At 42.2% G+C, this 26,916-nt stretch overlaps 1 protein-coding gene across 2 annotated transcripts in view; it reads left to right on the top strand.

The window, feature by feature from the left end:
* Positions 1 to 26,916, top strand: part of AP1G2 (adaptor related protein complex 1 subunit gamma 2) — a 90,650-nt gene that overhangs the window by 21,264 nt on the left and 42,470 nt on the right. For both annotated transcript variants that reach the window (XM_069238191.1, XM_069238192.1), the window contains exons 5-8: positions 106 to 202; positions 4,948 to 5,024; positions 5,851 to 5,946; positions 20,225 to 20,305. In XM_069238191.1, the coding sequence (XP_069094292.1) occupies positions 106 to 202; positions 4,948 to 5,024; positions 5,851 to 5,946; positions 20,225 to 20,305 (351 nt within the window). The remainder of the gene's footprint in view (positions 1 to 105; positions 203 to 4,947; positions 5,025 to 5,850; positions 5,947 to 20,224; positions 20,306 to 26,916) is intronic.

The following is a 26,916-nucleotide window of genomic DNA, read 5'->3' as shown; positions in this document are numbered from 1 at the left end:
TTAACTGCAAAAGACCAGGTGCCTCTGTGTTGGTGAATGTTTTGAGGCAGATCACAGTGATGAGACTTAGTGATCACCTTTTAATTTCATCTTCACCTCTAACAGGCTGTGGTGTGTGCAGTTCACATCATCCGTAAGGTTCCTGATCTAATTGATATGTTCCTGCCGGCCTGCAAGAAGCTCCTATCCGAAAGAAGCCATGGTATGTACTAGGCAAGGAGTGGGAAGAGGCTCCTTTAGAGGGTGGGATTGAGGCAAGAATTCCACAGCTGATTTAGAGATTTTGAGTGCCACAGAGAACAGGTTTGGTAAGAGACTAGTGGCAAAATGAGTGTGGGATTGCTTTACATTACATCTAACAGTAGAGATGACCAGGATGTTCCTGGGGCAAAATGTTACTGTCCTAGAGAAATTAGAGTTATCAGAACATGGTCATTGTAAGAGGTACATGTAAATTCCCTCAGACGACTGGGCTATGTCCTCTCTCAAAGTTGGACATAGCTCAGATGGCTATGGCTAAATTTCAGTAGAATTGAAATATTTATTCATTAGTTTAGAGGGATTTGTATCCCCTCTTGCTTCATGGCGGGTGGCAGATAATATGGCTTGTTCAGAATTGTGCCTTACTTGCATGATGCTCCTCTGGGTGAGTGTTACCATATCAAATAAAGTTTTTCTTGATCATTCTGGTGTCTTATTGAGATGTTCAGGGTGTGATAAGGTATTGACATCTTCTGGCTGGTGTGTCAGAACTCCAGGAGGTCCTTGTTTATCATTTTTTGTGTGCAGGGATCTACCCTCTGAGATGGGCAGGTGGGGCTGAAGGTGATCATGTTCTATACTTTATGCCATAAAAGTATACTTGGAAACAGTAGTTTCAGCTGTTTTCTGACTTGCTGTCACGTAGAAAACAAATCGAGGCAGGGTCCAGTTTGTTCTACAGATGGCATTCTAGGACTATGAAGGTTCCTCCTTGTCTTATCTATCTGCATCTGCTCTGGCACGTTCATGCAACATTCTTGAATTCTGGTTCTCGCAAAAACACTGTTGGGTGCCTGCTTTTGCAGGTAGTGTGGGTGTCTTTTCCAGATATCTTGTGTACAAAGGATGTTGAACCAAATAATTTGGTGCAATGGGACCCAATACTGTGACTTCACCTGGCAGCTTTGTTTGATCTGAATGTAAGTGCTTTCCTCGGTAAGGAAAGCTGAAAGTTTGTAACTGTGTCTAAATATTTAACTTGGATATGAAGGATAAATCTTCATCAAATAAGTTTGTTTTTCCATGGATGCCATCCAAAAACAGAAGATAAATATGCTGTGGAGGTGCCTGGTGATATTGCTTTAGGTCCCACTCTAAATGAAGACTGATCCTGATATCGTAGGGCTATACCTGGAACAGAAGGTGGTATAGCTTCAAGACCTAAGCCAGAATATGCCTGAAAATATCTGGCAAGGGCAGTGAGGATCCCTGTCATAACCTGCATGCTCTTCTCTTCTCGTTTGTGGTGCTCTGTGTCGTCGCCTGTAGATAGAGCTTGAGAAATCATGGGACAAATGGGCTGACTGTTAGTCCTTGATAACTTTCAGTTGGATCTCGTTGATGTTTGATTTCCTGGAGGGCAATGCTGTTCTGATGCAGTGTGCAGTTTTCAGAAAATGTGGGTCAGATATTTTTGTGGAATATCTTGAAGAGTTCACTTGTTGGATTTCAGATTGTTACTGTGCTTTATATAATGGGTTTTCTTTGCCCAGTTGATGACTCCTTAGTAGCCTCTTCTTAATTGTGCACTGTGTCCTGTCTGCATCAAATTTAGTGATGCGCCAAGAGTGTTCAAGGCAGCTTTGCTGGTTGAGTTGAGATGGGAAGTACCATCTCCAGCATTGCAGCGATGTTACTGCTTATGGTGGTTCGCAGTGATTCCAGTGGGACCCCTCTACGAATGGTGTTTTGCACCATATCAGTGCATCATCAGATTGATGGTGAGGAGCTCTCAGGCTTGACACACAGTATGCATGGTGGCATTCAAGTATGAACATTTTAATCATTTTCAACAGTTGCTCAGGCTGGTACACTCCAGTGAAGGCCAATTCATAATATAACCTTGAAAAGGGTATGATCTCTGGCTTCACTAACTGTATGTTTGAAGAGAGAGAGAGTGTCAGACCTATGTGCCCTGCCTTCTTTATAGAGGTGTGTACCAATTGGGTGAAGATCAAGAATTCATGTTTATATCACAATTGAAGGCTTGCTTCCTGGATTTCTTAACAGCCCACAAATTAAACTTACCCACAGGAATGATCTTGTTAAATAATATCTGGATTGATAGGACTTGGTGTTCAACACTATCTTGTTAGGAGGAGCTGCTCTGATATTTGGATCAACCACTTCCACAATCAAAGACTTTTGGCATTGGTAGTGGTTAAACCACACTCGGATATGGTGATCAAGGTGATTGTTATCTGAATGGAATCTTGGAATGGGTGGAATCCTTTTAGCGGCTTACTGGTGCCACATCTCCTTTTACTTTGTACTTCCTCCATATATTTTGTGGGATGAGACTGGGACTTGTCTAGATTCGCAGTAGAATTCTTAAATATCCTGTTTTATTTACACCAAGAAAGTCAGATTCATAAGGTTCATGAATAGCATGGTAGAGAAACTCCTTGGGATCTTTCTGTGTTCCCTTAGTCATATGAAGACTGGAAGAGTGACTATTTGTTCCCCTGCAAAAAGGCTAAATTGGAAAAATAAGCTTTCCAAGTCAGTGGTCATTCTGATTTTTCTTCAGGATTGGTTCCACTGAATCCATTTCAGTTAGTTATTTGGGATACCCACAACGGACAGCAGGACAGTGCCATATGGGATATACCGTAGAGGTTTTGTCTGAGGTAGAATTATATACGTTTGGTGGGAATTGTGTGATGTGTTGGATCACAGTGAATGGAAGCCTGGACTGTTCAGTAGGATAAGCAGTGGTTCGAATAGGAAATTCTTATGTTAGATCCCAGGGTAGACAGTTAAGGTGGGGTGCAAAGGGGAGGCTGGATATGGATAGCTTTTCCCAAATTTGAAAGATGCTAAAACGTATTAGGCAATAATAAGTGGGATAAACACTAAAGAGTTACATTTTATTATATTTGTGGAAATAATTTTATTAGAACTCCGTGTGACATGAGAAGATTTTTATAGAGAATAGAGATTGTTTTGAGGGATATCAGAAAGTTTAGACATTATCCACACAGAAATGAATGATGCGACATCTGTATGGAGAGGGATCGAGGTGGTTCTGAGGGATATATTTAAATATTCCATCAGAAAATGGGATATTACTAGATAAAAGTGGAGATCTGGTAAAATCCCAAAAGACATGCAGGAATAATTTCATGGACCTATTACCACAGACATTTCAGAAACACTAGATCATATCAGAGAGGTGGAGATACACAGTGGAAAAGGGGAATTTCTCATATCCAACATGTCAGATACTGTCATATAAAATGTTTAAAAAATATGTAAAAAACAAAAATGTAATATGTCCGATTCCCTGAGAGCAAAATTTGCAGGATATAAGAGGAACAGGGCATATTCATATGGACAGTTGGATTGTACTGAAGGGCAATACTGATCAAATCAAAGAGAAAAAAGGAGATACTATAAACTTTTAGGATTTGTGTGATCCAGAAGGAAAAGGTTGGGTATTCAAAAGGAGATACTTAATCCAAGAGCTAAGAAGATATCCCTGCAAAGAAGTGGCTTATATTAGATTCTAAGCAAAATACATTTAGAAGCCTTTCAGTGACCCAAGGGGACTCTTTAGCAGAGAATTAAACTGTTAGACCTTGCTGGTGCAGATTCTCAAGTATATTAATCGGATAAGGGAATGTTTCTCCAGAAAGCTTAGATACTGTGGACTGTTGTACAGAGAGATATGGGAAATCAAATGGATGAGGGAAAATATAGGCCTAGAAATGATGTTCTAAATTAGAAGAGATAGGTATGTACCGGGGGAATATAAATTTCCGAAGATCCAACTCCCTCATAGGACAGCAGTACGTGCTACCACGGGCGGTGGGCCTTGATGAATGTGTGACTAAAGGTGCCACTCCCTCTGGGATCCATGAGGCCTGCAAAAGGAGTAATTTAAGCTTTAAAAAGATGAGAAGGGTGCAGAGCGTAAGTTACGGACGGTACACCCTCATGAAGCATGCCTTAGCGTGTCTGCTTGTTTACGTGTTTCAGAACAGTGTGTGTCCATGAACCTTTGGTCCTGAAGAAAGCTGCAGTGACCTTTTTTGGCACAATTTCTAAGGCTGAAACATTTCGACCACTCACTAGGATGTATGATGTAATTATGGTTTACACACAACATCCACCATTGTTTTTAATCCCGGCCCAGGAGTCCTGGATTAAATTTATTAGCGATAACTACAGATATCTTGAAGGTAGTTTTAAACTTTCACTTTCACTGATTTCACCTCACTTGGCAACATAACCCAAAATATTTACCAGCTCCGCAGTATTTTAGGCATCATACCACACCTAAGGTGCACTCAGCTACTTAGGTGGGAGCCCGATGATGAGCATCCCACCAACTAGGTTGGTGGGTGAGGGTTCTTCTCAAAAACCTATTGGGTTTTTCTAGGCAATAAGGTATTGGTGGATATAGGATACATATGGAAAGCCATAGGCAATGGGCTCCCCCTTGATGTTTTGGTATCTATAGTTTGGAAGGTGGTTGAGCCGACTTTCTCCCCCTTTTTTCTGTTTGTGGAATATAAATCCCGACATTGAGGTCCCGCTTTTACTGAAAAGCTGCTTAGAGACTGTAATTATTTTTAAGGTGAGAAAGCTTGAGGTGAGGATTTGCTATCCGTGAGGAGGTCTGGAGAGAAATTCTTATTGTTTGTTTTCCCCGAACCATTAGTCTTGGTTTCCCTCTTTCAGGCGTACAGCATGGAGCAGTGATCCTGATGACGGAGATGTGCAAGCGAAGCCCAACTGCATTGAAGGAGCTCCGAAAGGTGAGAGCAGAGACATTTCCTACATTGCAAGAGCTCAGAGATCATTATGAAGGTGTGTTCTTGGGAAAGAGAATAAGACTGGGAACTGCTGTGACTAGTATATGGCTTCATAAAGCCTTATAAGCCTGAATTTGTTAAACACTAATAACACCTTCTTTATGTTTGAGGCCCCAGGTATGACGAAGGAGGAGGCCCTATGTATATAAATATAGGAGACCTGTGGAAATTATCAATATTAATATAGCATCAGTGAGGAACATTCCATGAGTGCATTAGAGAATTGTTAAAACCTAATTTGTGCATGCTACTTTGAGCACCAAATTTGAGTGTGAAGGAAGAATCAATAATATTCATGTAATTTTATTTAGAAGCTCCAGGAAGACCATAAGGATGTGGATGGGCAATAGACACCTTCCATATCTTAGCAACCCTACATATAGGCTTGTGTCCAGGAAATCCACAAAAACCTTATATTGATGCATAGGGATCTATCCTCCTGATATTTTCAGAAGTTGTTAGCGAACAGCCTCCAGATATATATATATATATATATATATATATATATATATATATATATATATATATATATATATATAATATTTCATAGAAGTCTTTAACGATACACATTGGAGATCAATGGATGTGTATACAGAGACACTGAAAAGTTGTATATATGTTATATATTTCTAAAGTCTGTAAAGGTGTGCTGTGGAGACTAATGGATGTGTATAGATACATTCAAAAACAGCTGTGTGTGCCTAAGGGTACATGGTGGACTGTTTATGAAGGTATATTTGTAACTCCTGTTCCTCTCTCCTCTCTGTAGCTCGTCCCTCAGCTGGTTCAGCTCTTGAAGAACATTGTGATGTCTGGGTACTCACCTGAGCATACTGTATCCGGAGTCAGCGACCCTTTTCTGCAGGTGAGACTTTCCACATGTGCACATATCCCACCATTGGATATATTGTTTTATAACACACTCACATCCTCTGTCTGGCTTGTGTATATATATATATATACATATGTTTGCATTCATTGATAACCTCACTGATGACACAATCCTTAATACTGGTTTTCACATCCCTCCACTAATCATTACATCATTTTTAACAAGTCGTTTGTAAAAGACCTATTGTCATATACAACATAGAACTGGTGTGTGTACCCGTGTGGTGCATAGACTGGAAATAGTGTAAGCCCTAGAAATGAGTGTGGCTGTGCATTGCGAGTGATATGGCGCACTGTTAAACCAGATAGTAAAGTTGTGAGTGTAAGGAGTACTCTGTTAAACAAGGTCATGGCTGAATGGTCATGATGTGGGTTGCAGAAGCATATTTCAGAGTAGGTTGTGGCTTACAGCCACAGACTGTTGCTAAAAATCTGTGAGAATAGACCAGCTTCTGTTCAGAGTAGCAGCGAATGTATGGGCATGTGGCAATGGTAAATAACTGTTATACAGTACTGAAGACGAATACTGTCTAAAGAGGATGTTTAGTTAAAGAAATTCACTGAAGAGTTTGTGCTAGGTAGTGCAGATTGTGCAATAATACAGAATGTGAGGACAACCCACTTAGATTTGGTTTACATTACGGTGTGGTTGTAAGCAAAGCTCTAAGGTTGTATGCTATAGTGCTCATCTCATGGGTGTAGCGTATTTTATCAAACTTTGAAGGGTTAACTATAGTGCCTGCCTGAAGGTGTTGTATCAATGGCTAATGCAAACCTGTCAGCCGCTTGATTTAAAATTGAGGATCACGTGAAATCTTTCAGAGGGTACTACCATTAAGGTGAGTAGAGAGCAAACGATTTATTTTTTATTTTTTAAGGGTGTTGAAGGTCTATAAAGTGGACAACTCTATTAGAGACATTTTGTTTGTTAGCTGGGTGAATACCATTATAAAGAGGGTAACATCCACCAAATGTGGATGAGTTGATAGATATGCTGTGTCCAGCATTTGTCCAAAGGTTATGTCCATTATCACTTATTTAGTGATGCAAATTTGGGCAAAGGTGTAGTGTGCTGACCGTCCAGAAATCTTATAGCACACTGTCACAATCATTGAATGATGTTATAAGTGATGTCATCAACGATGTCATTTAACATGAGTGATGTAATATGAGATCATAAGCAGTCCCTGACAGCGCAGTCACACCTTACTGTTAGTTAACTAAAGTATAATTGACGAATATGATCTGTTTTTCGTTTTTTAAGCTTTAGTTCTTGTCTCATTTCAGCACACAACTATAACATCACTTTAACTTGTGTTTTTTCCAGTAGATTTGTGTTTTCTGATCATATTCTAAGGGGACCATGGGAATAATCCCCAAGGCAACCAGTGCCAATCCCCTCTCCAAGAGGGGCCACTCTGCGCAGTGGGGGTTGGACGCAGGCCCTGCCTCCAGTTTCTGCAGGTGGCCATCCACTCTTCCGCTCCCCCCCCCACCCCCACCGACCCACCATGGGCAGCCAAGACCCCCGGCGCGCACAACCTTTTCAAGGCCTTTGGCCAATGCTAGGTGCTGCCCAGGCCCTGTGCCCTCCCCGCAGGTGACCAGTCTCCCGAATGAAGAGCCAAGCCCCCCACTGTACACAGCCTTCAGTTGTGTGCAGCACTGGGTTGGCCCTACACCTAACCCACGGTATGCCAAGCTCCATTGTCACTGTCGAAACCGTGCACAGTGGGAGATAGTCTGCAAGGTCTAGCCTCTGGATAGGCCCTGCTCCCATCCCACTGCAGAGTGCCACCCCTCCCCAAAGATGGTCACCCCTATACCGTGCACACTGCCTTCAGCTCTGCGGAGTGGTGGATTGGCCCTTCATCCCCCTCGCTGGAGGTTGCTCACTGTGTTTGGTCTACAGCCTGCACAATGATGATTAACCGCAGGGTCTGGACTATGGCCAGACACCTATGATTTCTTTCTATACGTTTTTTAGTATCACGTTACCACACTGGAGCCTCGCTGAGCAACAGTTTCACCAGCTGGAGCCTCAGTACGTGCAACAATAAAAAAATAAAATAAAAAAAAAGACGTAAGGGTCCCCCACTTTCAGGCCTGTGGGTCCGAGTGATCTCATTCTGTCCCCTTATGTGCCCTCTTTTTGTTCATGGCACAGGGATCGAATTCTCTGGCGGCGGCTGCATTTTCTCAGATGTTGCATTGATCCAGTCTGATTGTTTTAATACCAGCAGGGTGGTACTGAAAATGCCAGTTGAAACAATAAAACTCCCACGACCAGTCCCAAGTAACTTTTTGTTTTGTATTTTTGGTACTACTACTCCTGCTATACGAATCGTCCGTTTAGCTCTAACTTTTTTTCTGAGGGTTAACACCTTCATATCCAACCGAAGTCCCTCTTTAAATGCTAACTTTTTGAAAACGGCTGAATGGATTTACACCAAATCATGAACAATATTTCTTGAGTAAAGTTCTGTGCTAAATTTGGTGTAATTCTGTTCAAGTATTTTTTCGATATGAAAGAGCAAACTTTCCCATGGGAATTAATGAAGACCCCTCGCCCCTCTCATTTTTCTTGGTCCACACTTGAGGAATCAGTGTGAAACACTCATTGAAGAAGCCAAAGTGGACAAACCTCTCAGGAAAGTTTTCAATAGATTCTTCAGAACTGCAGCTAAGTTGTTAAAGAAATCAGAATCGTCTTGCCTATGGAAAGTTTGACCAAACTATAACTACGCTGGTCCTGCTTGTGTGGAATATATTATGCCCACATATGTACAAAAACTAAGCAGGTGCATCAAAGTGCACAAATAATATGCAAATACTGACAGTATATTTTATGAAGATGCTCCTATACACACGCTGTAATGAAATGTCATGCTGATGCTGATACAAATACTGAAAGGGATGTCCTAGAGGGGCATGCACGTAAAAACAATGAAAATGGATTTCATGGAGGCAAATGTGTAGCTAAACACTTAAAGGGTATTTAATGCAGGTGCCTGCTTGTACACACACTGAAAGGGGACTTCATGCAGGTGCATACATACACAAACACTAAAACGAGATTTTACAGAGACCCATGAGCGTATAAACAATAAAAGGGAATTTCATGGAGGTGTGCACATAAAACGCACAGGGGAAATTTCACGAGTGTGCATACATAATATGCACACTATGGAAAGCAGCTTGAAGGAGGCGAAAACCTATACAAACAAACAAATGAGATTTTACGGTAACTCCTACATAACGAGACACTGAAAGTAGATTGCATGATGACTCCTAAATAATATTTAAACATTGAAAGGGTAATTCATGATGACTCGTATATAATATACAACACTGAAAAAGAGGATTCTATGGAAGCTTCTACATAAATGTACACTCTCTGAATGGAGATTGCATGCAGACCCGTTAATAGACAACTGCACTTTTAAAGTTACTATAGCCAAAAAGGACACAAAACGGCCATAAATGTACTTCAGCTTAAAATTGGAATAATTCCAGTAATGCCCATTGCCAGTTAGAGGCACTGAAACATCCCTCCTAAGAGAATGATGGAAACAGGGACTTAATTTAAAATCCAACAGGAAATAATATTAAAATTAATTTACACATTTAAAAATATACATATATACCTTTTTAATGTTAGAAATTAAATATAAACTAGCAATTAAATATTTTATTTTGAAATAATTTAATGATTTAAAAAAAAAAAAAGTGTGTTTTATTAGTAAAAATACATTCAATTAATCTTATACATAATGTCTAGTAACCTTTTGATACATAATAAATAAACATTTTACTTTAGGTGAGTTTAGTTTAAAAAAAAAAAGAATTTGAATGTAAAATATATATATATAATCATGATTTAACATTACAACTTAACATACAGAAATTTGTACTTTAAAAAAAACTTTAATAAATGTTTATTAATTTCCTTCTATTTTACCATAGGAATATCTCTTTCTTGATTGCAGAGGTCTCTGCCAAGTTTGGAAGCATCAAATGTGGTAAAGTCATTATTAATAGTAGCTTTATGGACATAACTTACAGTTTTACTGACTCCACCCCATTTCAGGAAGTGGGGACATGCAAATCTACGCTTTTGAGTAACTCTATACTAAATGGTGCATAGATGAAACTATTATATTTACTCAAAAGTGTAAAAGTAACTTTATATATGTAGATTCACTTACCTTTTAAAGTTACCTATGTGAATAGCTCTCATAATACACAACTCTATGTTTGGAGTTCAGGGTGATGCACATATACAAACACTGATTGGAGATTTTAGCGACACTCCTAACAACACTTGTGGAGTGTGTCCCCTCTTCTGCTTTGCGCATTGAAGGTGATTGAAACTGAACATTACCAGCTGACTTTAGTGCACGCTGAGACACTGCATGCACTGTTACTTGAGAAACATTTTGTTAACTAAAAAGGACTTGGAGCTGGCCCATTGTTTACGTTTCATTGGCTTCCTTGCCATTGCTGACTTCTGATTGAGAAGTGTGTGCCAGTTTCACTTTCTCTTTGGACCAAGTAGAGAGAGCTTCTTTCTGATTAGCTTGCTTCCGCAGCTCGTGCTGGGATGGAAGCACTTTTTTTTATTTTTTATTTTTTTATAAATCTTCCCTGCCTCTGTTATTAATTGTTCGCCCGTGCCACCTCCTGTATCTTTGCTTGCTGCCCCTTTGCCTGCCAATCAGTAGAACCTGGCGTTCTGATTTCTTCCTCTGACTTCACTTATTGAAGCTGGGAAGAGAGTCCTTCACACATTGAAGTCACCATACGAAGCAGAGTATCATATATTGTATTTTTAATATCCTCTGTCTTGAGGTAAGGTTGTAGCTGCCCGCCCTCACATCGACAGCATCTGTAGTATTACTGGTAGCTGACAGTCTAGTAGCCCTAGCAAACCTTTCATGACACTGGCACAATCTAGCAAAAATGTAGTAATTTTGCATTAATCTTGTTGTGCAAAATTCCCCAAACTACGCCATTAAGCAATGTGCCATTTGTGGTAAAAACACATTTGCACTGTTTTTAGTGCAAAATGCAGCTCCGTTGGACAGGAGATTGCATTTTGTGCTACAATACACAGTCAAATGTACGTTTTGCATTTTGCATAGGTGCATGTAATTTCTCGTAATTTTCCCATAACCATGCAGAAACAAATGACGTGATATTTTGCACGCCACTCATTTTATATGGTTTCATACCTTTATCAGGACCAATGCCATACATATTTGATACACTGTGTCACACTCTGGTGTCTGATCTGGGTTTCCTGGCGATAAAACAGGGCAGTAAACATACTGGTTGGAGGCCAAGAAATTATGTTTTGCAAAGTCATGAAAGACAATTAATAGTTACACTGGCAATAGTGTATAAACCTCTTACGGACTATCAGTCCTTATTACATTTGGTCTTACAGGTAAAGCCTCGCCTGAGTGAGAAACGTAAGGAATGGAAAAAGATAGACAAGCTACCAACATTGTAGTTAGAAGGCTCTAGTGTAGATATGATACATCCCCTAGACCCAGTAACCATTACCTCAAACCAGTGTAAGTGGGTTGATATTGTGCCCTCTTACTAATGGAGAACTGGATCGTCATTGGCTTTGTGATCTATGTTTTTCCTGTTAAAAACCAGGCTGTTCTACTAGAGAATGTACACAAAAACCTAAATGGAAGTTGGTCATTCGAGGAAGTAGTTTAATCCCACTCTTTGGCAAATACTGTACCAAGGGCAGTGCCTCGTTTTGCTCAGATATTACAATATATGCATCTTGAGTTAGAGTCTAGAGCAGTGATTGTTATGATTGGTTCAGGAGCCACCAGCCATTATAGTGATAAGAATTATGCTAAGATATTACATAACTCATGCCAAATATGGGAATACCTCAATTAGTACATTACATTGATAGTTCCTCCTTCACTTCTGCACCATTCAATATGCACACTGCTCCTTTTTCTGTGATAGCTCTGAACGGGCTGAAGAAATTGTGTTTGATCTTACTGATGCTCCAAACTGCTCCTAATTTTGGCATTGTCCTGGGTATGGCTTGACTTATGCGTTTCAAACTGGATATAGGCTTAGTGGGGTACAATATCACAGTGTCCCCATATTACTACTTGTTGTTACCAAACCTATCAGTGACTCTGGTTTGTTTAGACTACCTAGAGGCCTTCAAGTGGGTTCTATCTCTGTACATTTCATACTGCAATACAAGTATTCTGCAGCCTCCCATTTTTTGTATTGAAGAATGGAGAGGAGTTGCAGCCCTGTGTTGATTATGATTCGAGAGCTATAAATGATATGACTTTCAAATATAAATGTCCTCTAACTCTGCTTGAGGTCATGTTGGTCAACTACATTCTGCTACCATATGTACAAAATTTGAGGCATATAATTTAGTAAGAATGATCACAGGAAACTAGTGGAAGACTGCATCCTGAACAAAGTACAGCTTTATTGAGTATAAGTTAATGCTATTCAAGCTTTGTAATTCCCTGGCCGCTTTTCAGCACTTCATAAATAAGGTGGTTTGATCAATTTCTTCATAGTCATATTTTTGCATGATACATTGATATTTTCTTTCTTAGGAGAACATATCAAGCATGAGGCCCTGTACTTTGGCATCTCAGGATATACAAAGCTAGAAAAGTGCCAGTTTTTGTCTGATCCGTTGAGTTCATGGGTTATATATTAACTCCACCAGAGTATCTTTTGGGCCACCTCAATTCAAGGGTATAATGGATTGGCCAGTACCCACTACTGTGAAGCCCATAGAAAGTGTTTATGCTTTTCCAACATAGTGGATTTGTTCCATGTTTTTCTGGATTCATAGCACCTCTGACACAATTAACACGTAAAGGGGTTCCTTTTTTATGGTCGCCAAAAGGCGATACATCTTTTGCTACTACTCCGGCTCTACTCCATCGATCTCTTAAACAGCTTTACTTTGTAGAAGCTGATGCCTCTTATGAATATATTGGGCAGTCCTGTTACAAGCAACTCGCATTCATGAATTGCATCTGCTTGCCTTCTGTTTGCAAATGTAAATATACTATAACCAAAAAAGAGGTACTGTCAATAAAGCTACCTTCTTCGAACAGCGTTGCTACCTCTAAGGAGCTAGACATACGATTACTGAAGTAACTGACTATGTACATCTATCAGATTTTTGAACTGGTAAATGTTTCAGTGCAAAGCAAACACACTAGTGTATTATTTTCTTCCTCCAATTTTTTTATAACTTTTCATCTAGAGTCTCAACATACAAGGAAGATGCATTGTCTCACTTGTTAGATCCCCAAAGCAATGTTCAAAGTCAGAACTTGAAAAATAAGACAGTTCTGTCAACAGAGAATTTCATTAATGTATGTACTAAAATGAGTCTGTTACCTCCTTGTTAAGGAATTTAGTATAACACAAGCAAAAAACTTCAAAGATGTTGTTAGACCTGACATTCTTGGTGTGGTTCCCCCTAACTTTTTGCCTTCAGACCGCCTGTTTTTGCTGACATCATTATTGCTGACCTTGGGATTCTGTACACTTTACCACTTCTAACCAGTGCTAAAGTGCACATGTTCTTTCCCTAAAACATGCTAACATTAGCATATACTCATTTTGCATATTTAATTTACTTGTAAGTCCTTAGTAAAGCGCAGTACATGTGCCTGTAGCCTGTAAATTAAATGCCACAAGTGGGCCTGCAGCACCAAATGTGCCACTCACTTAAGTAGCCCTTTAAACATGTCTCAGACCTGCCTTTGCAGAGCCTGCGCGTGCAGTTTTGAACTGCCATTTCCACCTTGCAAAATAAACTTTGTCGGGCCCAAACCTTTCTTTTTAATGCATAAGTCACTTGTACGGTAGACCCTAGATATTTACTTTTTAGTTTTACATGTCGTGGTGGTGACACACTCTTAAATTTGTTTTTCACCACTGCAAGACCTAGCTCTCTCATACGTTAACATTGGAATTGCCTTATTAGTACACTTTTCAAGCATACTTTCTAAATAGAAAGAGATAACCCCTTCAAGTTTGATGTTTCTAGAATCACAGTTTAAAGTCCTAACTTTCGGTGAAGTCAGTTTTTAGAAAGTTGGCATTTTCTTGCCCGAGTCATTTGGTGCCTGCAGCCTGTCACTGGTCACATGATTGGGTGTTGTCAGCAGTTGGGCTTTGTGTATTCCTCCTACACAGCCACACAGTGAGAATGTAGGTGTGACTTGATGGGTCATCCTGGGCAAGATGGTAAGGAGGAGCTGGACACAGCCTCACGTACACCTCAATAGGCAGTGTCATGTACCCACCAGGAGGACACAGGACTGCTGCTCTGAAAGACTGCTGTGCTGCCCTGCTGCTCTCTTGCCAGGGTGAGAAGGACTGGATCTGCATCTGAAACCAGGACCCCAGAGTGTCTCCAAGGGCTAGTTAGGTGGGCTCCCTACTAGAGCCTCAGGGATCAAAGGCTCCAACAACCTTAAACCCAGCATATGGACTCTGCCATCTGTGAGTCCTACCTTAGTCCGAGACCCTTGGAAGTGAGCCTGAAAGTGCTTTATCAGCATATCTGTGGATCCAGCAGAATCAACGCACTTCCTTTGCTGAGGGGCGCAACCCGGGGCAGAATCAATGCATGGCCTCTGCTGTAAAGTTTCTCTCAGTGCAAGGACTCCACATCGATCTCACAGCCAGCATACGAATCACTCCTGTGCGAAGCTTTACCAGTGCAGGCCCTCGCATCGCAAATCTCTTGTCCACGGTAGCCTCAGCAACCACGCAGGTTCTCCCATCAAAGCCTCGCAGTCCTTCTGGATCATTGACCACAATACAGAACCTCGCATTGCAGCATCACAGCCCCTAGGAACTCATACATAGCCTCGGCTGCATAATGCATCCTTGATGCAGGACTCTGCAATGCTCCCCAACCAGCATTTAAGGTTCTCTCTTTCAGCGGGCCAAACTGGGTCCCAGTAGCCGGCCCATGCTCCATCGCGGTTAGTCTAAACTTGTGATTTTATTCCAGTCCAGTGCGACCCAGATATCCACTGTTGGTGCTTTATGCCTTTCAGCGCTATTTTACTGAAATCTTTCAACCTGCATATCTCTGGTTCTACTAACTGGATTCTTGTTGGGTTAGTCTTGTTTTATTTATGACAAATTACTGTATGTTTCTAAACTGGTGTGGTATCCTTTTGTGTTGAGTTTTCACTGTGTTACTGTTTGAAATGTTGCGCATACACTTTACACATTGCCTCCGAGTTAAGCCTGGCTGTCTGTGCCAAGCTACCTGAGGGTTGAGCACAGGCTAATTTAGGGTTGCTTGTGACTTCACCATGACAAGGATTGTGATTCTTGCTTCAGGAAGGGTTTCACCCAGTTCAGCCAGTAATCCAATTTCTTACAACTGCAATTATCAGAGATGATGGTGGTGACATCTAACTGAGCCATGACTACATTGTCATCATCCACAGTTTGCATAGTGCTGCTGCTATCAGAATGAGCTATGGCTACAATGTCGTCAAAATGAGTCATCTGTTGGTGTAAAGATGAGATATTGTTCACAAATGTATCCTCATATCTGCCAGATTGTCGCTTAACATTTGTGAATTATTGGCGGTGTGCAGGATAGGTTGGTTAAAGTATGTGCTACATAGAGAAAAATATTTTTTGTAACATTAGGAGTCTAAGATTTCTTTGGTGTGGTACTCTGCTTTGGCAGGTGTAATGAGCTTGTTGTACACATTTAAGACTGATTCATTTTATCAATTATTTATGTAGTTTTGCAACCATTTCACAACCCACTGAGCAATATTTGAACACGATGTGTCCGAGGCATCGATCAATCACATGAAATGTTAAAGTTGAACTCCAAACCCTCATTAATGAATAATGCTGAACGTATTGATTATTAGGTTTGCTGTATTAATATAAAGGCCTTTTTGCTTCAGATAATTTTGGCACTTTTCCTTTCACTGTGTGATTACTTGAGCACTAAACACTTTTTATGAGTATTTGTTTTTTTATGGTGTATGTGTGTATATGTTTATATATCACGGCTAATATGGTTATGTGGTGTTGATCAATTCCTTGTTTTAAATAATGAATAACATGTATGTTATCCCCCTCCCACTAGGAGCCATTGTGTTTAGTATTTGTCTTTTGCCCCTGTTTCCAGGTGTTTTTTTCTTGACAAATAATATGGCAGCTGCAACAGTTACCAAAAGTATAAATAAAAGATACCATTCAGACATGATTGCGTTTATTAATGTGTAGCAATCCTACTCTGATCATTCTAAATGCAAATCTGATTCTAGCAAAGCAGAAAGTAAAACCTGTTTTGCGTTTTCAGAGATGGGACACATCCACATACCTGTTAAAACAATAGTGTTATGTGCAATAAAATAGCAAAGTCTGCTCTTTCGCCTAGCGAGGCTGCCTGCAGTGATAAATCAGAGTGCAAAGGCTGAGTGCCTGCCATCCTGGTAGCCTTCAATAGAAACCACAGGTATGATTCTGTCCGGCCTGTCCCATCATTGCCCGCATGAAGACTCCTCTCTGCCCTTCACTGCCTGGTAGCCTTCAATAGGAACCACAGGTATGATTCTGTCCGGCCTGTCCCATCATTGCCCGCGTGAAGACTCCTCTCTGCCCTTCACTGCCTGGTAGCCTTCAATAGGAACCACAGGTATGATTCTGTCCGGCCTGTCCCATCATTGCCCGCGTGAAGACTCCTCTCTGCCCTTCACTGCCTGGTAGCCTTCAATAGGAACCACAGGTATGATTCTGTCCGGCCTGTCCCATCATTGCCCGCGTGAAGACTCCTCTCTGCCCTTCACTGCCTGGTAGCCTTCAATAGAAACCACAGGTATGATTCTGTCCGGCCTGTCCCATCATTGCTCGCGTGAAGACTCCTCTCTGCCCTTCACTGCCTGGTAGCCTTCAATAGGAACTACAGGTATGATTCTGTCCGGCCTGTCCCATCATTGCCCGCGTGAAGACTCCTCTCTGCCCTTCACTGCCTGGCAGCCTTCAATAGGAACCACAGGTATGATTCTGTCCGGCCAGTCCCATCATTGCCCGCGTGAAGACTCCTCTCTGCCCTTCACTGCCTGGCAGCCTTCAATAGGAACCACAGGTATGATTCTGTACGGCCTGTCCCATCATTGCCCGCGTGAAGACTCCTCTCTGCCCTTCACTTTCTGTGATCAACTTTTATAACATGATCCCATTGTTGTTAAAACCTCTTCGCAGAAACAATTAGCAGAAAGAGGGCAGATGCCCTTTCAATTATTTTCATTCTACAAGATTGTGTTCTCTGAATAACCTCAAAAACAAGACTCCTAGTTATCAACATTCTAGAAACTATCAGAAATTAATAAAAAGCTAATCTAAAATGTAGCAGTCCGCTTTTTAGATCAAATGCTGCAAATGGATTCATTTAGCTTGATTATCATATTGTGGAGCATAATAATATATGCCAAACGTGCATCATATGAATCATACATTTTCAGCGTTTTCATTCATTTAATTGCAGGTGTAACTTAAGCAGGGGCATGCCCAAAACAGAAAAAACGTATTCCTAACCGGTGTTCTTTCTAAATTGGGAGTCGGTATGGGTAGGTTTCAGAGGTTTGCAATCATAATTCTGGTTGCAGACCATTGAGCAATTACTGACTCCCAAGGTGTGGTGCCAACTGGTTTGCAGGGGAGAACAGATCCCCTTTAGGCCGTTTTTCCTTTGTGAATCTGGGTACCAGCTTTGGTGGGTGCAGGTGCAGGGGTCACAAATTGCGACCTGCCCTATGATTATTAGACAAGTTTTCCTGCAACACTGCAATTCCTTATTTTGAATACCGACCTATTGGTACATAAGTCTGTTTGAAAAAAATAAAATACTGGTCCCAAAAAGTTGGTGCTTAACTCCACAGTCACCGATTTTCATTTTATGAAAATTATTTCTGTTCTGCAAAGGTTTTAGGAGTGAAGGTCGGAGAAGGCTAGATAGAGGCTCCTAATAGTCTGTAGTGAAGGGCTAACACAACAAGTTAGCTGTTTTAATATGTGAAACAACTTGTGTTACCGCACGTATCAGAAATGTATCCGAATTAAAGAGTTTTGTTATTAAAAATGGCTTCCCCTGGATAAATTATGACAAGTTGAACCTACCAATATTTATTTGGGGAAAGCCTGTAAATACAGGGAGTGCAGAATTATTAGGCAAATGAGTATTTTGACCACATCATCCTCTTTATGCATGTTGTCTTACTCCAAGCTGTATAGGCTCGAAAGCCTACTACCAATTAAGCATATTAGGTGATGTGCATCTCTGTAATGAGAAGGGGTGTGGTCTAATGACATCAACACCCTATATCAGGTGTGCATAATTATTAGGCAACTTCCTTTCCTTTGGCAAAATGGGTCAAAAGAAGGACTTGACAGGCTCAGAAAAGTCAAAAATAGTGAGAGATCTTGCAGAGGGATGCAGCACTCTTAAAATTGCAAAGCTTCTGAAGCGTGATCATCGAACAATCAAGCGTTTCATTCAAAATAGTCAACAGGGTCGCAAGAAGCGTGTGGAAAAACCAAGGCGCAAAATAACTGCCCATGAACTGAGAAAAGTCAAGCGTGCAGCTGCCACGATGCCACTTGCCACCAGTTTGGCCATATTTCAGAGCTGCAACATCACTGGAGTGCCCAAAAGCACAAGGTGTGCAATACTCAGAGACATGGCCAAGGTAAGAAAGGCTGAAAGACGACCACCACTGAACAAGACACACAAGCTGAAACGTCAAGACTGGGCCAAGAAATATCTCAAGACTGATTTTTCTAAGGTTTTATGGACTGATGAAATGAGAGTGAGTCTTGATGGGCCAGATGGATGGGCCCGTGGCTGGATTGGTAAAGGGCAGAGAGCTCCAGTCCGACTCAGACGCCAGCAAGGTGGAGGTGGAGTACTGGTTTGGGCTGGTATCATCAAAGATGAGCTTGTGGGGCCTTTTCGGGTTGAGGATGGAGTCAAGCTCAACTTCCAGTCCTACTGCCAGTTCCTGGAAGACACCTTCTCCAAGCAGTGGTACAGGAAGAAGTCTGCATCCTTCAAGAAAAACATGATTTTCATGCAGGATGATGCTCCATCACACGCGTCCAAGTACTCCACAGCGTGGCTGGCAAGAAAGGGTATAAAAGAAGGAAATCTAATGACATGGCCTCCTTGTTCACCTGATCTGAACCCCATTGAGAACCTGTGGTCCATCATCAAATGTGAGATTTACAAGGAGGGAAAACAGTACACCTCTCTGAACAGTGTCTGGGAGGCTGTGGTTGCTGCTGCACGCAATGTTGATGGTGAACAGATCAAAACACTGACAGAATCCATGGATGGCAGGCTTTTGAGTGTCCTTGCAAAGAAAGGTGGCTATATTGGTCACTGATTTGTTTTTGTTTTGTTTTTGAATGTCAGAAATGTATATTTGTGAATGTTGAGATGTTATATTGGTTTCACTGGTAATGATAAATAATTGAAATGGGTATATATTTTTCTTTGTTAAGTTGCCTAATAATTATGCACAGTGATAGTCACCTGCACACACAGATATCCCCCTAACATAGCTAAAACTAAAAACAAACTAAAAACTACTTCCAAAAATATTCAGTTTTGATATTAATGAGTTTTTTGGGTTCATTGAGAACATGGTTGTTGTTCAATAATAAAATTAATCCTCAAAAATACAACTTGCCTAATAATTCTGCACTCCCTGTACTGTGACATGCATGTTATTCCTTAATTTTGGAGGAAAAACTCACAATTGGGTGTTATTCATCTCACACAAATTCCGACTCCGCACAGTCAGATTTGTTCATAGGCGATAAAATATTGCACCAATTTCCAGCCACTGTTACTCAAGGCCAGAGTCTGACAGTCATGGAAGGGGCACTTTACTTTTCATATGAGGTGTGCTTGCAAAGTAGCTGGAAGAAAATTAGTATTTTAACATTGGTCAATGAAACACAGAGTCGTAGTTTTACTGTAAGATATATTTCCCCCAGTTATAATTTTTCTTATTTTTTTCCCCTCCCTTATTTTCTCTGCTTCTACTCAACTCTTCCATTTGAAGCCTCTGACTCAGTCTGTGCATTTTCTACTCCTTCTCTTTATGCTTGTTTCATCTTGCCCTCCTCAGCGATTCACGCTCATTGTCTTCTTGTTCTCCCTTTTCACCCAGGTTCAGATCTTGCACCTTCTAAGAGTTTTGGGTCAGAACGATGAGGCCTGCAGTGATGCTATGAACGACACCCTGGCGCAGGTAAAAAGTGAGGCAAGCAGAGTGGGTGTTCTGTTCCATTGTGGAGCCAAGTGCCTTTGTTACAGTGACTAAGTGTTATCTTGCAGTGACCCTTAGTAACCAGACACTGTCAGTGTTACTACAGCAAACAGCAGTTGCACATAGAGTGGGAGAATTAGGAGCCAAGACTTTGCCTGCGGCTACTAGTATTGCTGAATTAATATGTTGGACTCCAAGTGTTGCACAAAACTACCAGGTGGGCCCTTGTCCTGGTACCATCTTTAATGATTCTGAATTCTTATGTATGTTGGAATGTGTAGTTTTACCTTCTCTATATACCTATGGTACTCTGAATATAAATGTTATATAAACATCCAGGACTGGCTGACGTAGATGGCATAAAGCCAGTGTAGGAAGTTGGCTCTGTATGTGCTATTTCAAAGTAAGGAATAGTATGCACAGAGTCCAAGGGTTCCCCTTAGAGGTAAAATAGTGGTAAAAAGAGATAATACTAATGCTCTATTTTGTGGTAGTGTGGTCGAGCAGTAGGCTTATCCAAGGAGTAGTGTTAAGCATTTGTTGTACATACACATAGACAATAAATGAGGTACACACACTCAGAGACAAATCCAGCCAATAGGTTTTGTTATAGAAAAATATCTTTTCTTAGTTTATTTTAAGAACCACAGGTTCAAATTTAACATGTAATATCTTGTTTGAAAGGTATTGCAGGTAAGTACATTAGGAACTTTGAATCATTTCAATTGCATGTATACTTTTCAAGTTATTCACAAATAGCTACTTTAAAAGTGAACACTTAGTGCAATTTTCACAGTTCCTGGGGGAGGTAAGTTTTTGTTAGTTTTACCAGGTAAGTAAGACACTTACAGGGTTCAGTTCTTGGTCCAAGGTAGCCCACCGTTGGGGGTTCAGAGCAACCCCAAAGTTACCACACCAGCAGCTCAGGGCCGGTCAGGTGCAGAGTTCAAAGTGGTGCCCAAAACGCATAGGCTAGAATGGAGAGAAGGGGGTGCCCCGGTTCCGGTCTGCTTGCAGGTAAGTACCCGCGTCTTCGGAGGGCAGACCAGGGGGGTTTTGTAGGGCACCGGGGGGGACACAAGCCCACACAGAAATTTCACCCTCAGCGGCGCGGGGGCGGCCGGGTGCAGTGTTAGAACAAGCGTCGGGTTCGCAATGTAAGTCAATGAGAGATCAAGGGATCTCTTCAGCGCTGCAGGCAGGCAAGGGGGGGGCTTCCTCGGGGAAACCTCCACTTGGGCAAGGGAGAGGGACTCCTGGGGGTCACTTCTGCAGTGAAAGTCCGGTCCTTCAGGTCCTGGGGGCTGCGGGTGCAGGGTCTTTTCCAGGCGTCGGGACTTAGGTTTCAGAGAGTCGCGGTCAGGGGAAGCCTCGGGATTCCCTCTGCAGGCGGCGCTGTGGGGGCTCAGGGGGGACAGGTTTTGGTACTCACAGTCGTAGAGTAGTCCGGGGGTCCTCCCTGAGGTGTTGGTTCTCCACCAGCCGAGTCGGGGTCGCCGGGTGCAGTGTTGCAAGTCTCACGCTTCTTGCGGGGAGTTGCAGGGTTCTTTAAAGCTGCTTCTTGAAACAAAGTTGCAGTCTTTTTGGAGCAGGTCCGCTGTCCTCGGGAGTTTCTTGTCGTCGTCGAAGCAGGGCAGTCCTCAGAGGATTCAGAGGTCGCTGGTCCCTTTGGAAGGCGTCGCTGGAGCAGAGTTCTTTGGAAGGCAGGAGACAGGCCGGTGAGTTTCTGGAGCCAAGGCAGTTGTTGTCTTCTGGTCTTCCTCTGCAGGGGTTTTCAGCTGGGCAGTCCTTCTTCTTGTTGTTGCAGGAATCTAATTTTCTAGGGTTCAGGGTAGCCCTTAAATACTAAATTTAAGGGCGTGTTTAGGTCTGGGGGGTTAGTAGCCAATGGCTACTAGCCCTGAGGGTGGGTACACCCTCTTTGTGCCTCCTCCCAAGGGGAGGGGGTCACAATCCTAACCCTATTGGGGGAATCCTCCATCTGCAAGATGGAGGATTTCTAAAAGTTAGTCACCTCAGCTCAGGACACCTTAGGGGCTGTCCTGACTGGCCAGTGACTCCTCCTTGTTATTCTCATTATTTTCTCCGGCCTTGCTGCCAAAAGTGGGGGCCGGGGCCGGAGGGGGCGGGCAACTCCACTAGCTGGAGTGTCCTGCGGTGCTGTGACAAAGGGGTGAGCCTTTGAGGCTCACCGCCAGGTGTTACAGCTCCTGCCTGGGGGAGGTGTTAGCATCTCCACCCAGTGCAGGCTTTGTTACTGGCCTCAGAGTGACAAAGGCACTCTCCCCATGGGGCCAGCAACATGTCTCTAGTGTGGCAGGCTGCTGGAACTAGTCAGCCTACACAGATAGTCGGTTAAGTTTCAGGGGGCACCTCTAAGGTGCCCTCTGGGGTGTATTTTGCAATAAAATGTACACTGGCATCAGTGTGCATTTATTGTGCTGAGAAGTTTGATACCAAACTTCCCAGTTTTCAGTGTAGCCATTATGGTGCTGTGGAGTTCGTGTAAAACAGACTCCCAGACCATATACTCTTATGGCTACCCTGCACTTACAATGTCTAAGGTTTTGCTTAGACACTGTAGGGGTACAGTGCTCATGCACTGGTACCCTCACCTATGGTATAGTGCACCCTGCCTTAGGGCTGTAAGGCCTGCTAGAGGGGTGTCTTACCTATACTGCATAGGCAGTGAGAGGCTGGCATGGCACCCTGAGGGGAGTGCCATGTCGACTTACTCGTTTTGTCCTCACTAGCACACACAAGCTGGCAAGCAGTGTGTCTGTGCTGAGTGAGAGGTCTCCAGGGTGGCATAAGACATGCTGCAGCCCTTAGAGACCTTCCTTGGCATCAGGGCCCTTGGTACTAGAAGTACCAGTTACAAGGGACTTATCTGGATGCCAGGGTCTGCCAATTGTGGATACAAAAGTACAGGTTAGGGAAAGAACACTGGTGCTGGGGCCTGGTTAGCAGGCCTCAGCACACTTTCAATTGTAAACATAGCATCAGCAAAGGCAAAAAGTCAGGGGGCAACCATGCCAAGGAGGCATTTCCTTACAGCCAGTTATTACAGGTGGACTGGAGCTAGTTTGCATAAGTTAGTGAATTGGTAGTGCTGCTGAAGAAATGCAGTGCTGGAGAGTAGAGAGTGCCTGGGGATGCAATGTTGCTGTCGTGACACCGGTCCTACTGAAATAGAGCTTAATATTGCTCTTACAATCTGGAACATTGCCAAAACAGGCCTGAAACAAAACACAGTGCTTAAATGCAGTTTTTATATTGAACAGACAACAGAGCAACACTAGAGCAGCCACGGACAGACTGCTACCCAAGTGGTTTCACCTCCACAGATTAATTCTTATTTAATACAACTGAGGAAAGGAGCGTAAAACATTGAACCCAAAGGCATACTAAATGAAACCGGAAAACATGCTTCACAAAAACTACATTCACATGCCCACTCTCAGATAAAGCAATATAACGTTTATAACTCTGTATTCTGCTTACAATGCCTGGTTAAAATACTTTACACATCAGCTTTCATCTGGAGGCAGCTATAAAATGCAGCTCATAAGAACTGACATTCATGTATGTACACTTAGACCACCAGGACGCAACAGAGTTACAAAATACATTTAAGTGGTCATTCTGACTTCGTCGGTCTTTTCCTAAGACCGCGGGCACCAGAAGACTGCCAGTGCTGGCGGTCTTCCGACCGTCATATTATGAGTACTGAAGGATTTCTGCCACAATTTGGATGGAAATCCTGCAGTAGTCGTGCTGGCGGGTGGAGGCAGAGAGGTGGTTCCACTGCCGGCCCTGCCCCGCCAAAGGGACTCTCCCTGTAATACGGCCTGCCGGTGTCCTGATGACAGGGTACTGCCGGCGGTGGTAGCGCTGAGTCCCGTCCCCTCAGGGAGGAGCACCTCGTCGGACGAGGTAAGTGCCCTCCACAAGGGGAGGGCTGTGTGAATGGATGTGCGAGTGTGTGTATGCGTGTCTTGAATAGGAAGGGAGGGGGACTGTTTGTGCATGCATGTGTGTCTGTGTGTAAATGTGGTGATGGCAATGTGTGGGTGAATGTGAATACTGGGTCGGGGTGCATGTGCATGCATGTAGACAGCGATGGGGAGTTGTGTGTGTATGTATGTTAAGGAAAGGAGGGGTTGGTGGATGGAGTGTGTATGCGTGTCAAGGGGGTGAATGTAGTGAGTGCGTGTGTGAGTAGGGGTGTTGTGCGTGTATGGATTTGGGGTGTGTGAGTGTAAGGGTGTTGTGAGTGTCAGGGTGTGCGTGTCTGTGAACATAAAATACAAGAGGCACTCATTATAACATGAAAAATAATAGTACTCATGAGTCAGTATACATAGGCAATGTTTTGTCATATATTTCTGAAAATTAATAGGATTATTTCCAACATAATCCCCAATTACAGTATCACTGTCCAAATCCAAATAGTAGAATTAATTGATCTGTTGTTCCAAGTTTACTATGATCCAAAGTCCAAGTCCAGATTTCTCTAATCAAAGTTCAATCATATTCTTCAAAAGATGATATAGCTTATTATTTAAACTTTAGCAGCTGCATCCAAATTGATAGCCAGTCCAGATTTTCTCAAATCAAGGTTCAATCATATTCTTCAAAGGATGATATAGCTTATTATTTAAATTTTAGCAGCCGCATCCAAAATGATAGCCGACACGTGTTTCGTCCGGGAGTTTCCCAATGACTTCATCAGGGCTAAACATATATGTAGATGCGTCCTATATCATAAGTATTCCTTACAAGCGAATCCCAGAATAATTCCGTTAAGCAACTTATCTGCTAATATCAGTTATTTCAATCCACCTTCCAATGAGTCAAAACCTGAAGCGAGAGTACGCGTGTCTGTGGGTGCATGCATGCGTGTATACGGGGGTGGGGGTAAGTACAGGGATCGGGGGTGGGAGGGTCACTACTGGGGGTGAGGGGGATACTGGGTGGTTTGGGGAGGTGGGGTGGGAATGTTGAAAGGGGGGTGGGGAGCTCTTGGGTATACTGGGGGGGGGGGGGGAAACGGAGTCATCTACCAGCGACAGGAATGCAAATTCCTGTCGCCAGTAGCCGTCCCCACCAGGGGTTTTGTGGCAGTGTTAGCTCCATGAAATCTCTTGCAGAAAGAGGACTCGTAATACTGCTGGCTGTATTGGGTGGACTTCCAGGTCAGAGATGCTTATCTCCGGCCCGCCCGCCCTGCCGGTAATCACTGGAAAGTGGCGGTTGGGTACAGGCCAAACCGTCACACTCGGACTGTGGTGGTGAGACTGCCACCGTTGCCCTGGCGGTCTTCCGACTGCCAGGGTCAGAATGACCACCTTAGTTTTAATAGTCTCAGTATGTGGTTACTCACACTTCCTATTCTAAATTGCACAGTCTCCCAAAAATTGTAAACTTGATATATCGGCATCATGTAATTCTGAGAGGTCTTCCAGGGTCACATATTTCTTATTTCTGGCTCTAATGCCATGAACATGTTCCTGGGTTTTTGTCTTCACAGGATGAATAGTACTCCCCACGTATAAACTGTTACATTCTGAAGTCCTCATGACCAGTTTATATTTGGTATCACAAGTAATGTTTTTCTATTTTTTTTTTTTTTACACAACTTTGGTCTCCGCTTTTCTTTTACTTGTGTGTTTCTGTAACTCGTATTTAACAAGAACTACATTTTGCACTTTTGAGAAAAAGTGGTAATTTGCCCAATGATCAGATATGAAAAGGAAATAGATGGCCCTGACTGGTCTGTTTCTGTTTTAAGTTAGATGTTCTTCTAAATATTACATTAACATGATTACTTAGCATTTTTTAAGCGCTTCATCTGCAGATCGAATCTCCCAATGCTTATTAGATAATGGCGCAGGGGTGATCTATATATGTGTTAATGCATTTTAAAACTTTTTTACATTTTTGTCAATGCCTGGATACAATATTTTCTCCTCTTTACTTTACTGAATATCCATTTAAACACTCGTAAAGTACATTTACAGAATGGGAATTCTTCATGCCTTCCACAGGCGAGTTTTTCGATTTCCCAGCTTTTGTGCAATTTCTTTTACATTCCAATATTCCAGTATATGTTTTTCTAGCCTGATGGGTGAACTCGTTTTCCCTTCTATTAGTTTAATAAAAATGTTGGTTGTAATGTATTGTCTAAAACAAATATTTCCAAGTAGCTAATTGATTCTTTTTTCATGTGTTGTGGTTATTTCAAATGCTTTTCATTGTAATTCATTAAATGCACATATCCCATCATGTGAACATCTTTTCATTCAGTTCAACGCTTTGAGCATGTTGTTTTTGTTCCTTACTAGCATATTTCCACACTTATATTACTTTCTGATTGGCCACATCACTGTTTGCTCCATCAGACCATGTATATATTTTCTTATGTGGGTAAAAGTGTGACCCCGTGGCTGTGTTCTTTGAGATCGAAGCTGTTTGCAACCAGAAACAAGTTGTGCGTACATTTAAATTGTCACTTCCAAAATCATTTTGGTGCAACTTATAAAATCACCACTAGCGCTGCAGTGCGCTGATGATTTTTTTTTTTTTTCATT

This window comes from Pleurodeles waltl, chromosome 6, assembly GCF_031143425.1.
Source record: "Pleurodeles waltl isolate 20211129_DDA chromosome 6, aPleWal1.hap1.20221129, whole genome shotgun sequence".
Classification (NCBI taxonomy): Eukaryota; Metazoa; Chordata; class Amphibia; order Caudata; family Salamandridae; genus Pleurodeles; species Pleurodeles waltl.
The sequence above is the reverse complement of the archived record's forward strand: the minus strand, read 5'-3'. Positions and strand labels throughout refer to the sequence as shown.